We start from the raw sequence: 20,998 nt of genomic DNA on the forward strand, positions 1-20,998 counted from the left end.
GTTTGGTTCTTCTATGGCAATGTCAAACTGACCAATTAATCCTACCAACAGTCTTGGAGCTAGTGGTGCAAATTGACAATTTGGGTTTCCACAAGAAATGTTTATATTGCAAGCAAAATTTAAAGGAAGATTTTTGTTTTCATTCATCAGTAGCACTTGATTGGTTTCATTCTATAACTAATCTGATTTTTCCCCTTTTTTTTGGTTTTTGTTTGTGAGAAATGGAGGAGCAAAGCTCCACCAAACTTCATCGAGTGAAGATCTTGTTTTGAAGTTAAATTCCTCTGACTTTTAAGGAGTTCACAACTTCTGTATGAGTTCATACCAGATGTTGGTCAACAGATTCTTCCACTCAAGTGATAACAGTCAACGTCACGTTTCAGGCAGTCAACTTAAAGAACATAATTTTTTTTTTTAATTACAATCAATGAAAATCAAATAATCCGTTGACCTCCTCTTCGGCAACTCGCACCTCTCCCACCTCCTCAAAGATGTCGCCTTTTTCCCTCAAATCCAAGCACCTACGACCCTCCTCCATACCCGCTTCGGCCGGAGATTGGAGAAAGAGGGAGCAAGCAAGCAGCGGAGAGAGCGGAGCCAATATGGCGGAGGAAGGAGGCAAATAGATATGCATCTTCCCTCAGAATTCTCTCTACCTCTGCAAGGGTTGGGAGTCTCAAACATTGGATAGAGTTGCCCGTAATCTGATGAAGGAAGGATAATCATGAGAAACTTCAAATCAATCTGTAGTCTAATGAGAGAGAACAATAGCTTTGATAAAACGGCATGCGGGCTTAGCAATTCGGGAAATTTACCTTTAAGGTGCTGAAGTTCCATAGATTTTGTAAAAGCATCTTCTTCTTTAGATGGTCTTGTATTATATGGACGTTAGGATACTCAGGTTGAAACATGAACTTCATCCAAGATCAGATTCCTTCTCCTATTCTCGTCATACCTGTGAAAACGAGTTAAAATGATCCCATGCAACAAAGGAAACGTTTATGGAAGCTACTGACAGAAATAAATGGAATTATAGAGGTGATATGGAGTAAGAGGGTCCCTCATCTATCTCCGGTCCGGAGAGATGACGAAGGCCCCTCACCTCTTTCTTTTTCTCCTTTAGATTCCCATGCCCGTGGATTCTATTGGTGGATGTCGAAGAGGTGCCGGAAGTCCTGCATTATGGAAATAATCACAGGGCTTTTTGGACCAGTTTACGACAAGAACGTGTTCTGCATGCTCGCTAAAGTATCGAACACATTCCGAATGCTATTTAATAGGCTTCACTCCAGCAAAATAAAAAAGAAAAGAAAAAAAAAGGAAAAAGGATCGGCATCACTGTCCTTTTTTTATAGCACTCTGTTCTGGAACAGAGTATTATATATTCTCGGTTGCCTTTTGCCACTGAGGTGAAGGAAACAAGGATTTAATATAAAGGGTTTCCCCCGCTCCAATCAACCAAGGTTAGGTCTGGGTCACATCCAGCGTTCAGGTTAATGCACCGAGGTTTAATCAAACTCGCCAAGGTCGGGGTGAAAATGACCTCCAATGATGGTCTCATGGAGAGAGCTCTGAATTCCACCATTAATTAGTGGCATAATGAGCAAGCGAGCTCTGTTTATGGAGAATGGTCGTAATTGTACCTACAGCTCACACGAGAATTCTCCTGCCATGCTGCACGATGGAATTAATGCATTTGAACCATAAATATCTGCGAAGGCTCAAAGATCTGGTTGATGCTGCTCCATTCTGAGCAACAAGTATTGGAGCTCGAAGCCATCGTAGTAGAGGAAAAGAGAAGAGAGAGAGAGAGAGAGAGAGAGAGAGAGAGAGCCATTTGATCGATTAAATCGTCTTTTAGAACCCACCCAATCATGCGACCTGGCGAATATTGAGATCCAAGAGTTTGGTGTAGAAGGGTGACGATATCCATATCTATGGTTACCCACAGAAGGTGCCAACTTTCCTGCAACAAAAGAAGCCCCATACCTTCATAACTCCACGGCTGGTTGCAAAGTTGAAGCCATTCTCTACCTGCATCTATAATGTCTCCTTGTACATGGGATCTGGTCGGAGAGATGGAATGGAGTTAAGAGGGTCCCTTGTCCGGAGAGATGACACTCGCTTCGAGCTGTAAGACCGATCGAAGCCGGTGTCATCTCTCCTGACAGAGGTCCCCCACCCCTGCGCGCTTCCTATGTTTCCTTGGGCTTTCTTCTTAAGCCTAGGGGCCCGTTCTTATAGATGGATGGAGCTCATCTTTCTTCCTTCTCCACCATTGAGTTCATATTGGCCAGCTCATCATAAGTGGACCACCTCCAAGTTGGAATAGTCTAACCTCGTGCTTTCAAGCATGGAATTCTAATTTAGAAGCAAGTCGGTCAAACATGTTCCATAGTTCTTTTAACTCTATACACCAATCATAAGGTTTTGGAGTTTTCAATTCAGGAATCAACAGTGCACGCCATAATTGACATCGTTATTAAGTGTTTTCTGGTGTCGTATTTTCTGTTTGTTTTGGTAATAAATAGAGCAAAGCTAGAGTTCAGAGTAGAGACATACACAATAGAATCAACTTTTGCAGAGAACCTGCATAAAAATAGTTCGAGGTAGGAGAAAAAGTAGACCCTTATGCATTGATGAAATCCTTTTTGAGCGCTTGATTTGCCAAAAAAATCTGCCACTTGATTATCTTCCCTGTTTATGTGAGATACCTGAAATGTGGTTAGTTTAAATCGAGAATTTCCTTCATGAAACGAGACTGCTATTATTTTGTGAGATGCTTTGTGGATGGGAGCCAAAAGACTATTCCAAGGTTTGTGGTTGGGAGCTTAAAAAGGTTCAGAATTAAAACCAGAGTATTGGTATACTACAACGGATTGTTGATGATTTGATCTTAAGTTGTTTTTAGATCTTAAGTGGAACACACTTTGAATGCCAATTTGATTGGCTTCATAAGGATATAGGTTTTGAAAATAGCTCTATTTGCCTTGCAAGAGATGGAGCTGTCCTTAGATTCTTTTGATGTCGAAACAAAAGGGTCCGCTTTTAGGGCTTTAGGAATTAATCATGGGTCAAGTAGCATCTAGGTTAGGTTCAAGTCACACCAAAGCTTGATTGCCTGCATCTTGCTCGGTTCATGGAGCTTACTCAAGATGATGTCTTTATATCAGTCAAACCCTTCAAAGTTAGAGCGAAAATGACCAGGAATTTTTATCTCAATGAGCACCCTCTAAATTCCATCCACTCTGCGTTTCGTGTATATTTAGTCAAAGGAGTTAACTGGAAACAAGAATAGGTCCTTTTTTTTTCAGTGGAGAATATCCATCAATAGACCTTCTGAAACTACCATTAGAACTCTACAACGCATTATGGAGTGCATGGGATCTTAAACATAATGCCATTCCTCAAAAAAATTGAATTTTTCTTTGAAAAACAACCAAAAAGTTGAAGCTTCAAATGTTTCAGTAAATGAGGGAAAAAGTTTTTTTTTTTTTTTTTCAGTTTCACTTTCATGGAGGATTTGCTAGAAATCAGCATGCTCAAATGGAAAAGTATAACTTAAAGCTTACCTGATTCGGTTGGATACCACCTTCTCATTCCTTTTTTTTTTTTGTTGACTTCAAAAAGAGGTAGATAATGGAACTTCTTTTTGACATGAAAGACTAAAAGCTCGGAGGGATTATTCTTTTTGACGGGAGATAGTAATGGAACTTCGTAACATCATGATGCCTAGAATTTGTTCAGCATTTTAACATTCTGTGCTCGGATTCTGAGGTCATACATTACAAGTTTGTTATAAATTTATTTGTATCTTTTGTAAGAAAAAAAAAGAAAAAAAAATTGAGATCCAAGTGGACTAGAAAAGAGACACAGAATGTTCCTTTTTTTTTCGGTCGTAAGAAGATAATGCTTGCCATGTCTATGGTCGGCCATGGCAGGTGTTACCTTTCATGCGGCAAAAGAGTCCAAACTCTTCATGACTCCTTCACTAGCATACCAAGTCTTTATTCTTAATTTCACTAGCTAGTCTTAGGATCCGGACAACCGAGCAGGACTTTTCTTTGTCGGTGACTCTTTCTAGATTGAAACGACTACACATTATTTCTTCCTAAATTGATCTAGAACATAAATCCTTTGTAGTGCGCAGTTTGTACTGCAGAGTGTTGTGCAGCACTCGGTGCCATCAACCAAAAGATGGACAGCTATCGGACAAGAAAGTATTACATGCCATACACAAATTACTATTGATTGTCATGCATTTTCTGATAACAATGATCGAGTGCTGCACAACATTCTACAGTGTAAGCTGCACAACGCAAAAGATCGATCCATTGTGGGAACCTACTTTGGCTCGACTTTGGACAAGCCAAACATAAGAAGCAGGCTCTCCAATCTCCCTCTCCCTTTGCTTTCACAATGGCCGCGTCAATTTTTTCACCATCTCCACGGTTGGACCCACTCACCCAAGTCTAGCTTTGAATTGCCTCGAGTCCTGCTCCAAACGTGGAATTATTCTCTTGGAGAAGATGGTCAAGTCGAGGGAAAGGGAGAAACCAAAGGCTTGAATCCAAGTGGACCAATCATATGCTTTCGTTAGCTCGTCAAAGACGCCAAGCTTGCCCATCCACCTCAAACCAGCTTGCTGGGAGCTGCCTCTCCTAAACAAACCACTTGTGCTCTGAATTTTGAGTTAGCAAACAATCCATATATATTTAATTCTACAGGACATCTTTGTCTATGATGCCAACTCTTAGTGACTCGGCAGCAAGTTCTTATGCTCTCCCCAATTTACAGGATCCTGTCGTTGATTAGTTTCGCTCCAATAGTTCATTGATTAGCTAGCGATTTCGCGCATTATGTGCAATAATCCATATTTTGCTTGTATATACTAGCATTCTATACATTCAATAATTCACATATTTGATATAAGAGCTTATCGTTAACTCGCTCGGTCAAACATACAATCACGTATTAGAATTATTAAATTATTGAATACTAACTAGTATATACAATCAAAATTTCTTATCTCATTAGTTCGATCAAATATATGATTACTAGCTTATCATTAGCTACTAATAGCACCAAGTAATATAAAAAAAAGAAGAAGAAAGAAAAAAAACAAGATGTCTCCATCTAAACTAAATCAAGGAACACTTCCTCACTATCATTTTTAAGCTTATCTTGTCTTTGTCAAAATGCACTCAAAAAAGCAATTAGCATTTCAAATTTCAGGCTCAAAAAAATTTCTTATGGTGCAATACAATGCTAGCTGTAATCAATATATATTGTGGTGTTTCGCAAACACATCACAGCTATGGAAGCATTACTTGGTATAACGACAAGATTAGGTTTGAAAAAATCAAAGAGGACTCCTTTCTATAGGACAAGCCTAACTTGGTGATCACAAATTTTCTGAATCTTTTATTGTGGGCCTCATCTTCACAATTTTCTCCCTTCAACCACCATTGACAATCCCACCAGTAGGATTTTAGAAGTTCTTTTGAACTCTAGAAGAAATGGTCCAAAAGAGATCCATCTTTTCTTAATAAGAATGAGTCGGCATTATCCTGCATAAGCTTAGGATGCAGCTGTATGTTATGATGAAAGATGACAACTTTGGGTTAAAAAGAAGAAAAAATCTATGGGGAGGGGACAAAGAATCATTGAAATAGTCAAACTTATAGAATTTTCAGCTCTCCCCAACCATGAAGCTACAGTCAATGGGTCTCCATCACCTCAAATCATTAAAACGAAGTGAAAGCATACCATAGTCGATTGGTCCCCAGCTTAATTAATCCAAGATAACATTCGTTCACACGGAAAGATCTAGAAAGTTTTTCTTAAGAAGCAAAGTTATCAAATTTTCAATATATCTAATGAAGTGGTCTATGCTAAGTTAAGCATTGAATTGGCGACAAAATCCATAGTATGTACCAACATTATTAGTAGTTTATTACTTAATTCATAATCATGTTAATTTCATAAACCAGTCATGAGCACCGTCTTTCTTTTGTTATGATTCATGATTTCCTTATAATTGTACAATGGTTTTACCTTTTATCCAATTAAAAATATATTTTTATTTACTCCTTGGTGATATAATCAAATGACACCATTATTTTCAATTAATTTTTACTGGGTTTTTTTCTTGTAATTACTAAAAGCTATTGCTAATTATGGTCCAGTATAATCAAGCAATATCTATTGCAACAATTATTACTTTATTTCAAAAAATTATTGAAGAGGTCGAGTTATGCTACTCATAGCAAGAAAAAGATGTTGAGTGAGGACTTTTTTTCTTTTCCTCTATTAAATGATTGATGAGTTCAATAAATAACTGCTATCCAAGACCTTCCCAAATAAATGCTCTCTGAATAGGAATACAAAGAAGACTTAGAGAAGAAAAACTGCAGCTTTTTACATGTTACAATATATATATCATCCAAAACTTTTTGAGAGTTGTTTCATAGAGAATATTTGGATTCTTCCAACAAATAAGAAAAATATATCATGCCTGAAGTATATATAACATCTCAATAACTTTGGCCTTTGTCATTTATTCTTGAATTCCATCTATTTGCAGTTTAAAAATAAAAAGGGAGCGACATGATATTAGGATGATAAACCTCTGAAAAACAATACTTTAAAAAAATCTCCTTGGTTAGAAAGAGATCGGTCAATTTGATTTTTGGCCTGAGGTTAATTTGACATCCATTTTAAAATCAACCACTCAGCCATTTCTCATTTTAATCATTAGTTCCCTGCATATATCTCATACACAATTGTCTTGTTTTATATTTTTTTTATATACATAGGAGAGGAAGTAAGTAAAGAATAAATGATCTCTATAATCAAGAATAACAACATATTTTTTGATTGATAATTCAAGATCATGAAATGGCAGTCCCATGACGGTGCAAACTAGCATTTGTCAAACCATGCATCGGCGATCAAGCATCAAATTTGATGTATAGAAAAAAGAAATTTCTGTGCACTTTTTTCACCAACTTGTTATCATAGTATTGCCCATTACAACAAAGACCGAGATCAAATTTCTAGTTCATGCTGCCTTAAAATAGCTTTTGTCCGATATATTTCAATGTAGGTGAATCAATTGTCAAGGTAGGTGAACATTGCCTTCCAACCAATATATTTCAGAGGAAAAAAAATAAGGGTCATAAGGGAAACTCTAGCTTGGGATCAATGCATAGAGAGGCTTAGATCACTTGGATGGACAAGTTTGTGTCCGTTGTTTATTCAAGTGCTAAGTGGACTAAGTTAGAATTTTCTTCCGTTCAGCTCTATACCGAGTCAACGTGGAGTAGTCATAGCATAGGCACAAGGAATGGTCAAGGGGTTCGCAAACTTGCACTCGTCAAAAGAGATGGGAGAGGCCACCAAGGTGGTAGCCTAGTGGTACTGGGCAGCAATTCTAACCACAAGGTCTCAAGTTCGAATCGCTGCGGCGACGATTAAATTGTGGACCGGAGCTCACTACTTTGGCCACTGCTTGGACTTGTGGTGTAGGACCGCTCTTGAACCGCTAGTAGCCGGGGTGGTGCCGGGTGTGACGTACTCACACGTGGGACTCGAGCCAGAGCTCAGAGGAGTAGCTGAGCCGGGCCCACGGGTGGGGAGGATATGAGTAAAACCGGTCGGGGTGCCCAACACACGGCCATTTCTGCCCGCATCGAACATTCTCCTGGCGGGGCGGGGGCCCAGTGGGGGCTGCTACGCGGGGGTGGGCTTGTCCCTTCCTCCCCCCTACCCCTTTTACTTTAGCCAAAAAAAAAAAAAAAAAAAAAGAGATGGGAGAGAGAAGAAGAAGAAGTCATCCATTTAATTGTGAATCTTGCTTGCTTAAACCTTTGTCTAAAACATTATGAAATCTTTTAAGGCCCACAGGGGCTCTACGGACCCAAAACTAATTAAATTGCTAAGTGCGTGAGAACTAATTATCAAACTAAGATTTTAAACTTTGATATATTACTAACCTCAATGAGTTGCCGAAAGGGCAAGAAACCGAGATTTCAGAACAAGATCGCGCAGCATACTAAATCCCAATATGGCACTACAAACTATATTTGAGCATTGATTTCAAAATTTATTAGTTAAGAAATTATCATTAAAAAAGTGAGAAATGATCAAAAAAAATATTGGTTGATGTGAAAATATTGTGTGGTTTGAAATCTCAGATTTTATCAATTTGCAATGGCCGAGATAATTGGGTCGAGATTTTTATATAAATCTTATCAGATTTTTTTTTTTTTTTTTGGGGGGGGGGGGGGGTGGGGGGAAGCAATAGTGCCACCTCAGGTAATTGTCCTCGGCATGGGCATGGGCGTTGGAACGAGGAGAGCCCTCGGCCGCCTACTACAAAAGGCAAGGTCGGCGACGGCGATGACCCACCCCGCCCTCCTCTCTCATTCTCTCCCCCACGGCCCCACTCCGCCTCCGCCGCCGCCACCATGTCCGAGTCTAGCGGCACCGTCCCCTGCTCCGTCTTCCAAGCAGAAGCGCGCCATTCGATCCGAGATCCGGAAAGCATTGCAGGCCGTTCCGCCCGCCCAGCTAGCTCAAGAAGGTCTTCTCTCGCTCCCTCTCTCATCGCGCCTGTTAGATTTCATGGAGGCTATTACCCGAAAATGTTCGATTCGGATTTGGATCTGCTGGGTGTTGGTACTGTCTGAGAGTGCAGTTGTTTGCTGATGCCGATAGTGTAATGCGATTCTTTGTTTGTTTCAATTTTCCTTCTTGTGCAAACTAAATGTAAGAAAATATCAAATATATAAATAAATTCTACCGCATCCTATCAGCTTAAGTTTTTGGGGCAAGTGGTGCGGTTATTCCCAGTTTGTAGTTTAGGGGTAGGTAGTGACTTGGCATTCACGTGTTTGTACATTTGTCGTAGAAAGGAGAAGTTTTTGTCTATTCATATGAGCACTTGTTTGGAGTGTGGCACGGCCGCACGGGCGAATTTTTCTGGAGGATGAACACTGATGAAAGCGCATTATAAAGGTAGCCCCTGGTCAAATGACAGATGTCGGATACCATGAAATTAATATTGAATAATGCCAAAGGGAACTGATCTTTTCTGTTGCCATTGTAGTCAAGGAAAACGCAAAAATCAACTTTGCAATTAATTCATAATCGAGGGCTTTATCTATGTGAATATATTATATGCAATCAAATGCTTGAACATAAGAATGTTGATATCTCTTATGTGTTCTACTCATAGAAAATGCAAAGTTGTTTTCTGCTGCCATCCCCAATAGATGCTGATGGAGATCAACGTGAAGAAGGTAAAGTTTCTACTCATAGAAATCACTGGCTTATGTACATACATACGCATATACAATATACATAATACATACATATATATATATATATATATATATACACACACACATACATACATATATACTTACACACGTGCATGCATATATATATATATATATATATATATATTATATACCATTTTGTTTATTTTTCCTCTCATTTCATGGTTTCATGGTTATGAGATATTTTGGAGGTAGGATCTTCAATTCCTAAAGCAGTCAAGTAGTATTAAGTTGCACCAGAAAAATATATAGTTATCTTGCAATGACAAAAATGGAAGTTGCAAGTGGACTATTGCATAAAACTTGTCATTCGACTAGCATTCAAAACCCATTCTTGACAAGGAAAGTGGTTTATATGGTTTATATGTTTGACCTTGAAGCAATGTATGAACAAGGTTAAATTCGATTTCTGGATTAGGCCTGGAGGCTTACTCAAGAATCTCATAACTTTAATGTTACTATTAAACCATTCTTAGCTAGATTGTGATATAAGCTACACATGCATTCCAAGCTCTAATATGGGAAAAAAAGGCATTATCATAAGCATCTAAGTACATGTATCAGGTGTCTTCATCATGTTGATAGGGGCCATGATCGATCATGTTACTGTATATGCATGTGCTAGATTTTTGTATTATGCTTTCTGAAAACTTCTTTCGCTGCTGCTGATCCTCCAAATCATTGTGAGCCATTTTTCTGATCCTTGTGATTGATTTATGGAATGGATATAACCTGTGATCTTTAAATTGGGAAAATGTACATGGTTGTATATGAGTCAATTTCAATCAATGAGAGCATGCTAAAACAAATTCCCATCCTTTTGCTTTTCTAATTCTCGCTCAGGTCTGATGAAGATCATATGTATTATAAAGGGTGAATATATTGCTGCTGTCATCATTAAGTATTAAATCCATTTTAAAATCAATGAACTGTGATTTCATAGGTCGCTAAATCGATGTTCTAATCTGAAGAGTTTCGATTTACAGTTATGCTGGCAAGTCACCCTGTTGACATTATCTTATTACCTCACAAGTTTATTTCTTCTTCCTTGATTTCCGTTCTTAACCTAAATGGAATATTGATTCTTATCTATTTAGTTATACACTTGCAGAGTTGCCTTTGATAGACATGGACGACTAGGCCGTGGTGGAGGGGAGGAATTATATGTCTCATAACTTTCTGATTGAAATACTCTTTCATTTTGAACCTTAGGCAACTCATAACCTTGGGCAGAATTGTTTGAGTATTGGATTTGTTGAATTCGCTTGGCCCGCTACAATAATCACTAATCTATCCTTCAAGGTGATACTTGGATACCCCATTGTGTGTCACAAGCAGTGTTATGAAGACACTTGCCATTGGTGCCATGTGTGTAGATCTCTCAAAGTATTTGATACTTTAACCTCTGAAAGGCCTGAGGGAGAGACACTATTGCACAATCCAAAAATGAAGTATATGCCACATTCAAACATTTGAAATAAATTTACTACTAGACCAAGTAGGCTAGTCAATGATGCTTTTTGTAAAAAGCTCTCGTTCATGCCATTTACATTAGAAACACAAAAGAAAAGAAAATATATGACATTTCACCATGATTTTCAGGAGTTAAGACATTTGGGGATGGTAATGTCTTGTGCCACATAGATGAATATATTAAAGTGTCGCCAGTTGCCTTGCAGTATCATTGGGCATGACACTTTCCATGTCAAGTGCCAAAACTTCCGGCTGATGTCATTAGGATACTCCATTTTTGCAGTGCCATATTGTATCATTCCATGCTGCGTGGTTTCCTAGTGTCCATCTAGCACAAAATGGGCATGACACTCCAAAGTTCCATAACAAGTGCTGAAACTTCTGGCTAATGTCATTGGGACACTCCATTTTTGCAGTGCCACATTGTATCGTTCATTGCTGTGTTGTTTCCTAGTGTCCATCTAGCACAAAATACAAGGGCAGTAGTTCTTGGAGCAGAAAATGGATGATAGTATATGGTGTCAGTAATAGGACAGAGGAGGTATAGGGGAAATTAGAGAGACAGATATATCCTATAATCTTAACAAAAAAGAGGGTCCGTTAAGCCAAGTTGGCATTGATGACAATGCCTATTGTTTGGATGGTGTTGGAGGATCCCATTCTGACCAGAAAATTTATACTGCCACCTTCAGATCAAATGCTCAAAGCATCTAATTCTTATGTAGCATAAAGTTGCATCCAGACATCCAGTAAAGTGATGCCATGTTTTCTATAATGCCAGTTAATGGCCATGTGGTAAAACTATTACTGAAATTTATAAGCATTTTATAATCTGCTATTAAATTATGGGTCCACTAATTGTTTAATTAAATTACAGCTGTTGAAGCACTGTAATAATAACCTTTATGACTTGTTAACTCATCCTAAAACAGACCTTTTACTCTTCTATATTTTTTAGATCATGTCAGAAATAATATGACCAAATTATGGGATGAAATCCATGCATTTCAAATGCATAATGCACCAACTGGAATTTTAGCTCAACCCCCAGTTAGCTGCTTTTTCGACATAGAACTTTAATACCCTGTCAACCTTTAAACACCTTTAAATTCTTCACTTGCATCCCATCTGTTAGAGGCATTTAGAATGACAAGAAGCTTAGACTACCAAGTGGTTGATCCCATCTGAGAATCTCAAAGTAGGAAATTTTTGGGTTATCTAATATATCCTATTTACAAAGATTAAGCAAGAATTTTTTTGGCTATCAAATATATCCTACTTACAAAGGTTCACTGCAATACCAAGTACAATTAACTTTCAAGAAGTATTTATCTCATGTAGGTTCAAAACCTTCGCGATATATTTTTATGATGCCTTTGTGGTTTTTCTTTTCTTTTTTTTCCCTGCTTCTATTTTGAATGGATGCTGCTCAAAAGCTACTACGATGTATTCCTGAAGAAATACCAGGAGCTAGCCATGGAGCATAGGTGGAAACAGCCTCTTCTAGGTACATCAATTTTTATATGTCCATATTTCTTATATATCAAATTTATATCCATATACCATCAGCTATTTTTATGCTAGTTGTTTGGTTAATCTCACATCATGCATTGTTTGGCATACCTATATCCTGAAATATGCATTACCGACATAATCTGATGCACTGTACATTATCGAATTAGGAGAGACTGATATGTCACTGACTATAGTTGTTGATTTTGAGCTATAGCCATTCAAAACTCAGTTAGACTGTTTTGCTGGCTTTTGTCTGGGGCCAGCTCCGAGTGGATATGTGAATTTTGTTAAATGGATATGCAATTCAAGTCCGGTAGGCTCCAAAGCTATAAGATATATCCCCATTTTATGTTTGTTACATCCCGTGGAAGTTTCAGATACCCATCAATCTTATGGACAGCTTGAGATTCGGGTAGAGGGATCTCGGTTTTAATTAGAACCTCCCTAAATCTACTGAAAAAGGCTTGAAAGTCCTCTTCAGGGCGTTGAGCTGTGTCCTGAAGATCGGCGATGGTTGGCTTCTTGCCAGTGAGATAGGAGTACTGGTTGAGAAAGTTAGTGGCGAGATCCTTTTTTTTTTCTTTTTTTCCTTTCTTCTTCTTCTTTTCCTTTGACTTTTGGCAGTTGCACTTGCATAGTCTATGTAAATTATGGATGATGATGTCATTCCTATCACTTGCCATGATGTTCTTGTTGATGCTCTTGTCTCTGCATCTGGTGTAATTCCGATCAGTTCTGCAGCGATGAAGCGGATGTGACCGAATGGTTTGGCCCTTTCATCTGCCTTTTCTGTTTACCCTCGCTATAGCATGTGCTATAGTTTCACTGCTTAACTTATGGACCTATGGAACCAGAGAGGATTAATGGTTTTAACATTATGTTGGAAACACATATATCATTGCTTTTTCAGCAGAGAATCAGTTTGTTTCTGTTACATAAATATATCCCCTTTTTATATTTATTTGAATCGATTGCGAGACTATCTTCGATTAGCATGTTTGTTTTAATTTTTTATAATATTGATACTTGTTTACCCTTTTCTCATGCCTCTTATAGTATTCTATTATCTACCAATGAAAGATCGAAGCAAGGTTCGCTGTTTCGGTACCGGATCCCGTACCGGTGCCATACAAACACAGTATTAATACAGTACGGTATGAAATTTTTTTAACATACCGAATATTGGTACGCTATCTATATTGGGTTCTAGTACCGAATTGGTACAATACGATGCACTCCGTACCGCTCGGTTTGGGCTGGTATAGTGTGCCATGGATCGAAGTATGTTCTGGTGATGGGCTAGTTGTGCTATTGTTGTTCATAATATATCTTGCATAAACATATGTATAGCGGGTCAAAATAGCAGGTGCAAATTTAAGTTGCCATGGGCTTTTGAGACCTGATGGGAGATCAGCTGAAAAAGTTAAAATGGTGAGTAGTCAATGGGATTAACTTTGATGTTTACTATGTACATGAAAATGAGAGAAATACATGTAATGCTGAAAATAACACTATGGAAGAATCAAAATATGTACTGAAACATATTCATCATATTATTTTTTCTCCTACTTGTGTTGATGTTAATTAATGTAAGATCATGCTATTAGACTACATTGAGCAAAAGCTTCAATTGATAACTTGTATTTGTTGAAGATGGCATTCAGCAAAAAATACTTTATTTTTTCTAAATTTAGCTCTTCAAATAATAGTATGTAATTCTATTATTTCTGGATAGGTATAATTATTCTTTTTTTTTTTCTGTTCAAAACCAAACTACTTCAATCAGATGATGCCAATAGCTGTGGAGAACTGATGTTCTTTCTTGTGCAGACATGCCTAGCTACAGTGTCATTTATTTGAATCTATACTGGAGGAGGCAGCAGAAGGGAGAACTCGAGCTTGGTTAAAATGGTATGGATAATTTTTTTCTCAGCTTTCATTATCGCGGATGCGGTGACGGGACCATGTATCTGGTGAACTTACCGGATCCGAGCTCTTTTCCCACCTACCACCCAACTTGCCCTTTTTTTTTTGTTTTCTTAACGTTTTCGATCAATACTAAAAGTCTAAAAAAAACTATTTAGTAAACACAACGACAAAAATAAGCTAATCACACTTTCTCCCCTTCGCGTTAAAAAAATCCGTAATTACTCGCTGTCACTTTACGCACACCAAACCTGACACTTGTCCTCCCACGATGCTGTTTTCTGTTAATAATGTTACACCAGATCCAATCATAGACAAATTCCGAAAAAAAGAAAGGTCTCTTCCTCCCATTTCCTCTCAAATTCCACATGTACGAGGGTACAAGCTATCAGCATCAACTCCGGCCTCGAATTGAACGGGATGTGGAGCGGTATCGGATCTCTCTATACAAACGTGATCCGTAGGAACATTGGATGCGAGAAAACGACCTACCGATCTCTTTATTATATATCCCGTCCAAATTCTTGACCTCTCCTCCATTCCTCTTCTTCCCAAAATCCCCAACCAACCATGGCATCCTTCACTAACCCTAATCCTAGTCTCCTCCTCTTCTCCCTCCCCCTTCTCCTCCTCTTCGGCGGTTGCGCCGCCGTCTTGGAGGCTGCGACGCCGTCGCCGTCGAACGGGACGACGGTGTACGAGCTGCTGCCGAAGTACGGCCTCCCGCCGGGGCTCCTTCCGGACACGGTGACGTCTTTCCAACTTTCCAACGACGGCCGCTTCGTGGTGGAGCTGGAGGGCGCCTGCTACGTGGAGTTCGAGTACCTGGTTTACTACGAGCCCCGGATCACCGGCGTCGTCAAGTATGGCAGCATCGAGGACCTCCAGGGAATCCAGGTGCGCCGCTTCTTCATCTGGTTCGACGTCGAAGCCATCAAGGTCGACCTTCCTCCCTCCGACTTCATCTATTTCGATGTCGGCTGGATCACCAAGAAGCTCAGCGTCGGCCAGTTTGAGACCGTCCATTCTTGCGAGGCTAACGTGCTGGCCGACCGAGCCATGATGGCCGCTGATAGTTTACTTAAGGTATAAAATTTTCTTCTCCATGTGACTTGTTTTTAAGAACGGAAAAGAAAATTTGCTGGTAGGTAATGTTATTTGATCATGCTGGTTCTTGCTGATGATTTTTAGGTTTTGGAACCCAAAACTGGGATTCTGTATAGCGAATTGATGCTTTCTTTCTTTCATTCTGACATGGGATGGATTTTGTTTAGTGTGTGCAATGGCTGTCTAGATTTGGTTTTCTAGCTAGATTAAGGAGTGTAAGACAAACCCTTCCACAAGAGAGGAAAATTTGTAGGTACTCTTTATTTTTTTATTCTTTTTTAGGAAATTAAATTTTTCAGTGTAATTGTTCGAAGGAATTATGCTCATTTTTATTTTCATGGCAGTGCATTTCTATGTTATGGTTAATTCCTAACGGTGATAGGCATGTGCTCTGCATATGCTGTTGAAGGAATTGGTTAGTATGCAACCCGATTGATAATCAAGGGCACTTCACATTTGCTATGACTGCAAAATTAAGTGCTCGACTGCTGATTGGAAGGAGAGAGGACAAATGTTAAGCATACTGTTGTGATTTTAAGCTAGATTTCACAATTGGGAGAGGGGGATGGTCGCACAGTGGATGCAAGGAAAAAATAATGGTTTAAAAGGAGTGGTAATTGCTGTCTAGAAATTCTTATAGGATGGATCTGAACAAAGAAGACTGAAAAAAGGCTATGGGAAAGGATATTCGTGGGTTTTAATGTTTAGGACCAATGGAGGACGAAGAAAATAGAGTTTGAATGGTGAAAGAAGGTGGTTGGAGGTACTTTTCTTTTCTGCTGACGTCTATAACAGTTCTGGTATTGAACTGAATGTAGTATCAGGATAAGGAAACTAGTTACGCTAGGGTCATTAAGGTTGTAAGGATGAGGTTTGGTGTTAGTTTTAGGGTTTGGATGCGAGGATAAGGAAAGTTTTGGAGGTCATATGTTACTGGCTTGAGGTGTAATTCTGAGACTAGAATGAGGAAAGAAAAATCTGTGTGAGTCTTAAGGTAAAGTATGTGTCTGAAACTATCTTGATGAGTTCTTTTCACTTGTATCGATTCTTTTCTAGTACTTAAATTGAAGGTTGACACTTGGATGATCATGAGCACAAAAGGTGCGGGCATCTAATCTTGTTCTTCAATTAATCAAGGCTTGCGGAAGCAACTATAGGCTGCCTTTTTCCTTGCAAACCTCATAGAAAAAAGGTCTTCATCCAAATATAAAATTATGCACTAAATTACTTTTTTTTGGCCAAATACTTCAGTTTGTGCAAGTTTGAATTAGTATTTCCCACATGGCTTACTGGTTTTGGTTAATTTTAATTGTATACTTGAACTTCTGTAAGGGGGCTTGCCCTGTTGTTCCCGCCAAAAGGAACTACATTTTCACATCTTTCTTTTTTTTAAAAAAAAATTTACATATCTCGTTTTCATAGAAATATTGCAAATTGATGATGCACACAGTTTTCTTGGGAGTAGTCTAGCTATAGGCTCTGTACTTTTGTCATGTTTATCATTATTTCTGGTATCTCAATTACGGCAGCCATAACATCTTGTTGGGGAAGACTTCAGTACAGAGATTCCCCCTTCCTAAATAAGATGCTGTGGTTACAGAGACCAAGAAACCTTGAAAACATTGTGGTGAAGTAAAACTTGTTGTCAAGCGTTGAGAACATAGTTTGTGACATTGTGCTTGTATTGTTAGGGTTTGTTGCTGAGTTTCAAAAATCTAAACATAGGGATTGAGCACATTGCACAATGTCAAAACTGTTTGCAGAGGGAGAAAATTTCGACCCGTTTAACATAAACTGCATATATTTGGCAAAGGTTTAGAAATTGTGAATCTAGGAGTTAGGATAAGGTTGAAGGGAGAACTTACATGAGATAGGAGTTACCAGAATATGTTGAGTATATTGTTTGCAAATTTTATTGAACTGGATGTTATCAACTTAAATGAGGACTATGACATGATGAAAACCCTGTCTTAACATCTTTCTTTGAGTTATAAAGAGTAAGCATATTGTATTGAATTTGAGATTGAATTGTGACCCTATTCATACAAAAAAAGACCTGCTTATATTCAAATGCCATGCACCATTATACGTTGACCTCACGTTTGTTAGTATTGCTCTGTATCATAGCATATTAATTGAAATTTAAAACAATATATTACAAAACCATTTGTCTGGACACAATGTCTGAATATGCTTCCCAAGTAATGAGATAGATGATTTGGAGTTGTAAATGTGCCACTAGGGAGTTCATAATATTGGGTTCTTTTAAATAGCATAAGAATAATTATGGCACGGATGAGGCTTTGGAATGCACATATGAATATGAAGATTTGAGTGGTTTTTCCTGTATTTGAATGTCAAAGTCCTTATCCAATGATATGTCCTCTGTTTTGCCCACGTTTTATTTCTCTGAAAGGTTTAATCCAGTTTTACAAACTAAAGATGGTTGTGAAGGCTTCCAGCAGTTTCCTCAGACCCATACATCACGGCTGAAACCATGAAAATAGACCATTATTTAAACTTTTCTTCGAGGTGTAGTCTATGATACTGACACAAGCTGTATAAGCAGTTGCCGGAATTTGTTTGCTGGCTGTTAGATGAAGTGAATGGTTGTAATAAGTGTTAAATTTTTATATCTTCTAGTTATCATGCAACATGCTGACTTCTGACTTGGTTCACGAAATTTAATTATGCAGCTCCCAGATCCTATGAGAGATACAGGTATGCTGGTCACAGAATAGATAAATCTAGAGATCAGTCATCGATGGTTGGTGTGTCTGGGGCATTGTATGATATCTTTGTCAAGTCTTGGGTTTGCGGAAGGAACTTGTACTATTCTGCTGTATCTCAAGATTTATAGTCACGAAAACCTTATTGTGGATTAGATATGCATAGTAAGAAACCTCATTTATAAGCCTATCTCTATTGGATGGTTGCATTTGCTGGTCTCCTCTTCATTTAACCTCGAAGTTTACCATTTATGTTACTTAAATCCAACTATTTTGGAGTAACCTGATTTCATTTTCTTTTCTTTTTTTTATGAATTGCTGCCTGTGTTAATCAGTTTTATGCTGTAAACACAGTAGCCCCTTCTGTGGATTGCCGAATTTCCATATCCATTAGTTAAGAACTTAAGATGACCGCTGGACTATTAGCTTGCCCTTGATGAACCTATATATCTAATGCTTTGAAGCGTGGGTTGGTGAAGCTTTTTGTGATTGGATCCCTTTAATTTCGGACATGGTCTGATCATTTATATTATGATTGTATTAGGCCATTTTCTGCATGAAGTCTGATGGCAATGGATATATTTGTCCTTGGACGAAGGTGACATTTCCACTGCTTTCTTGTGTTCAATGGTCTACATAGGTAAGATGACCGTAAAACAGGAATAATTGTTTTAGATGTCACCTCAATGTTTTGTGCCAAGCAGTTGGTGTATGCTGAACTCAGAACTAGCAATACCAGGCACCTTTCTCACAGGCCACATTGGTGACCGCATCAGCTTGATCACCAGTGTCCCCTCGACCACTTTTAAATCTTATATTCTTATTACATACCCATTCAACAGGAAAGTTACCTAAATGCTCTTACATGCGGCTGAAGCAAGATAAGAAATTGGAGCAGGGAAATTAGAAACCCAAATGCGGGTGAATTCTGGGAAATTAGAAAACCAAATGGTGGCTTTGGAAAGGCCACAGGCTATAGTAAGCAAGACACCAGCTACTTGATTGCCTTCCATGTATGTGTGAGTTTAAGACGAGAGCTTTGTACATAGCAAGTGGATTGCACACAATGAAGGATGATGACAGCTTTCATTATTGACGATACAATCAATGACCGTCGACGAATCACCCAAAGACAGACCTGTTGTTGAAGTCATTGATTGCCAACCAACTGCTTTCCCAGGCAGATTGGAGCACTAAGATGGGCAAAACTTTCTTTTGAATGGAACACGAGAAAGAAAATATAAAGATTTAAATTTATTCCATGTTTCATATGAGTAAAATATTCTAGGATTAAATAAATTAGGAGTAGAAAAAAATAGAGTACCATATTTTTTTAAAAAATATTTTGTTTTTTTACAAAAAAAAGGTGAGTTTACTCGGATACTGAATTGAGTGTTTTGTTGGATAAAAAAGAGTATAAGATACAAGATATCCACCCGACACATTTTTTTTTTTTTTTTGGCTAAAATCCACCCGACACTTTTCCATGGTCCCAAAAGAAGGGCTTCTCACATGTTCCATGAAAGAAATCAGGAGTGATGCCTGTACTTTCCAGAGAGTGCTGACGGAGTACTGTGAGGCGTCGGGCCAGAGGATTAATCTCCAAAAGTCAGCCATATTCTTCAGTCCGAGCACGGAGCGGAGGGTGCGACGGGAGATCAGGATGATTTTGGGGATGCAGGAGCAGGAGGGGGCACTAGATTACCTGGGAGTCCCCATTACTGGGAGGAGGTTGCGGGTGGCGGAGTGTTCCACACTGGTGCAGAGAGTACAGAGTAGGCTTGAGGGTTGGAGGGCCTCATCGCTCTCTATGATGGGCAGGCTGACGCTGGTCAGGTCAGTGCTATGCTCCATGCCGGTTTACATTATGGCCCACACAATTGTGCCGAAGACAGTGCTGGTAAGGATTGAGCGGCTTATGCGGAGCTTCCTGTGGGGCTCCTTGGGGAGGGGCCATGGAGTTCATCTAGTGGCCTGGGAGAGAGTCTGCACGCCTTTGAGTGAGGGTGGCCTAGGGGTACAGTCTCTCCTGGCTAGGCGTGAGGCACTCTTGGCGAGGCGTGCTGTGCAGCTTGTTCTGGAGCCACATGGACTATGGAGTCAGGTCATGTCAGCGAGATATGGTCCAGCTGGCTTAGTGGGCCAGGTGATGGGTAGCCGGAGGAGATCCTTTATGTGGCGGGAGATTGGGAGGTATCTGCCTATGGCCCAGGCACACTCCAGGTGGTTGACTGGCGATGGCAGGTCCATTGACGTTATGGAGGACCCATGGGTGGATGCTCTCCCGCTGAGCTTGTGGCCGACGATGATTGGAGTTGAGTTAGCTGTGGGACTCCGGGTATGTGACCTCCTCGTGCCAGGCGAGAGGGAGTGGGATGAGGACAGACTGGGACAGTTATTTGGGGAGCACCTAGTGGAGCGCGTTCGGGCTCTTCCCATCCCGGGGTCAGCTGGTCCGGATGTCAGGGTCTGGAGTACCACTTGTAGGACCAGAGTCAGTGTTGGTGATGTTTCTCGGGTTCTTCTGCAGGAGTCTGAGCTGGGTAGGGACTGTGGTTGGGTATGGAGGTTTGGCCTACACCAGAGGGTGGCACTGTTCCTCTGGAAGGTGGCCTGGGATCGCCTGCCGACTAGTTCAGAGTTGAGTCGACGGGGGGTTGGCATTTCCTCCTTGTGCACGCTCTGCGAGGTGGACGAGTCAGTGGATCATGTACTCTTCCAGTGTGGCTGGGCGAGGAGGACTTGGAGGCTGTCTGGGTTCTCGGAGGGCGTCTGGAGCCGGAGGGACGGCTTTCTGGAGGAGGTTCGGGGCTGGTCTAGATCCCCACCGATGCGATGTTTGGCCGTTAGAGCGGCATGTACAGCTTACCAGGTTTGGTTGGCCAGAAATGGCCGTATCTTTGG

At 39.7% G+C, this 20,998-nt stretch overlaps 1 protein-coding gene across 2 annotated transcripts; it reads left to right on the forward strand.

The window, feature by feature from the left end:
- The first annotated feature begins 8,336 nt into the window (after positions 1-8,336).
- On the forward strand, positions 8,337-18,279 carry LOC103712069 (uncharacterized). Of its 2 annotated transcripts, XM_008798455.6 has the most exons (5): positions 8,337-8,587; positions 9,242-9,305; positions 12,254-12,324; positions 14,163-15,344; positions 18,062-18,279. In XM_008798455.6, the coding sequence occupies exons 4-5, from the start codon at positions 14,829-14,831 to the stop codon at positions 18,104-18,106; spliced, it is 561 nt and encodes a 186-aa protein (XP_008796677.3). In that variant the 5' UTR covers positions 8,337-8,587; positions 9,242-9,305; positions 12,254-12,324; positions 14,163-14,828; the 3' UTR covers positions 18,107-18,279. The 2 variants fall into 2 exon arrangements, with proteins under 2 accessions (XP_008796677.3, XP_088559997.2); XM_088703871.2 differs by lacking the exons at positions 8,337-8,587; positions 9,242-9,305; positions 12,254-12,324; positions 18,062-18,279 and adding an exon at positions 17,782-18,037 and having other exon boundaries at positions 14,203-15,344.
- Positions 18,280-20,998: the final 2,719 nt, after the last annotated feature.

Source organism: Phoenix dactylifera, chromosome 9 (genome assembly GCF_051530095.1).
Source record: "Phoenix dactylifera cultivar Ajwa chromosome 9, Ajwa_hap1_PhDact_Kaust_v1.1, whole genome shotgun sequence".
NCBI lineage: Eukaryota > Viridiplantae > Streptophyta > Magnoliopsida > Arecales > Arecaceae > Phoenix > Phoenix dactylifera.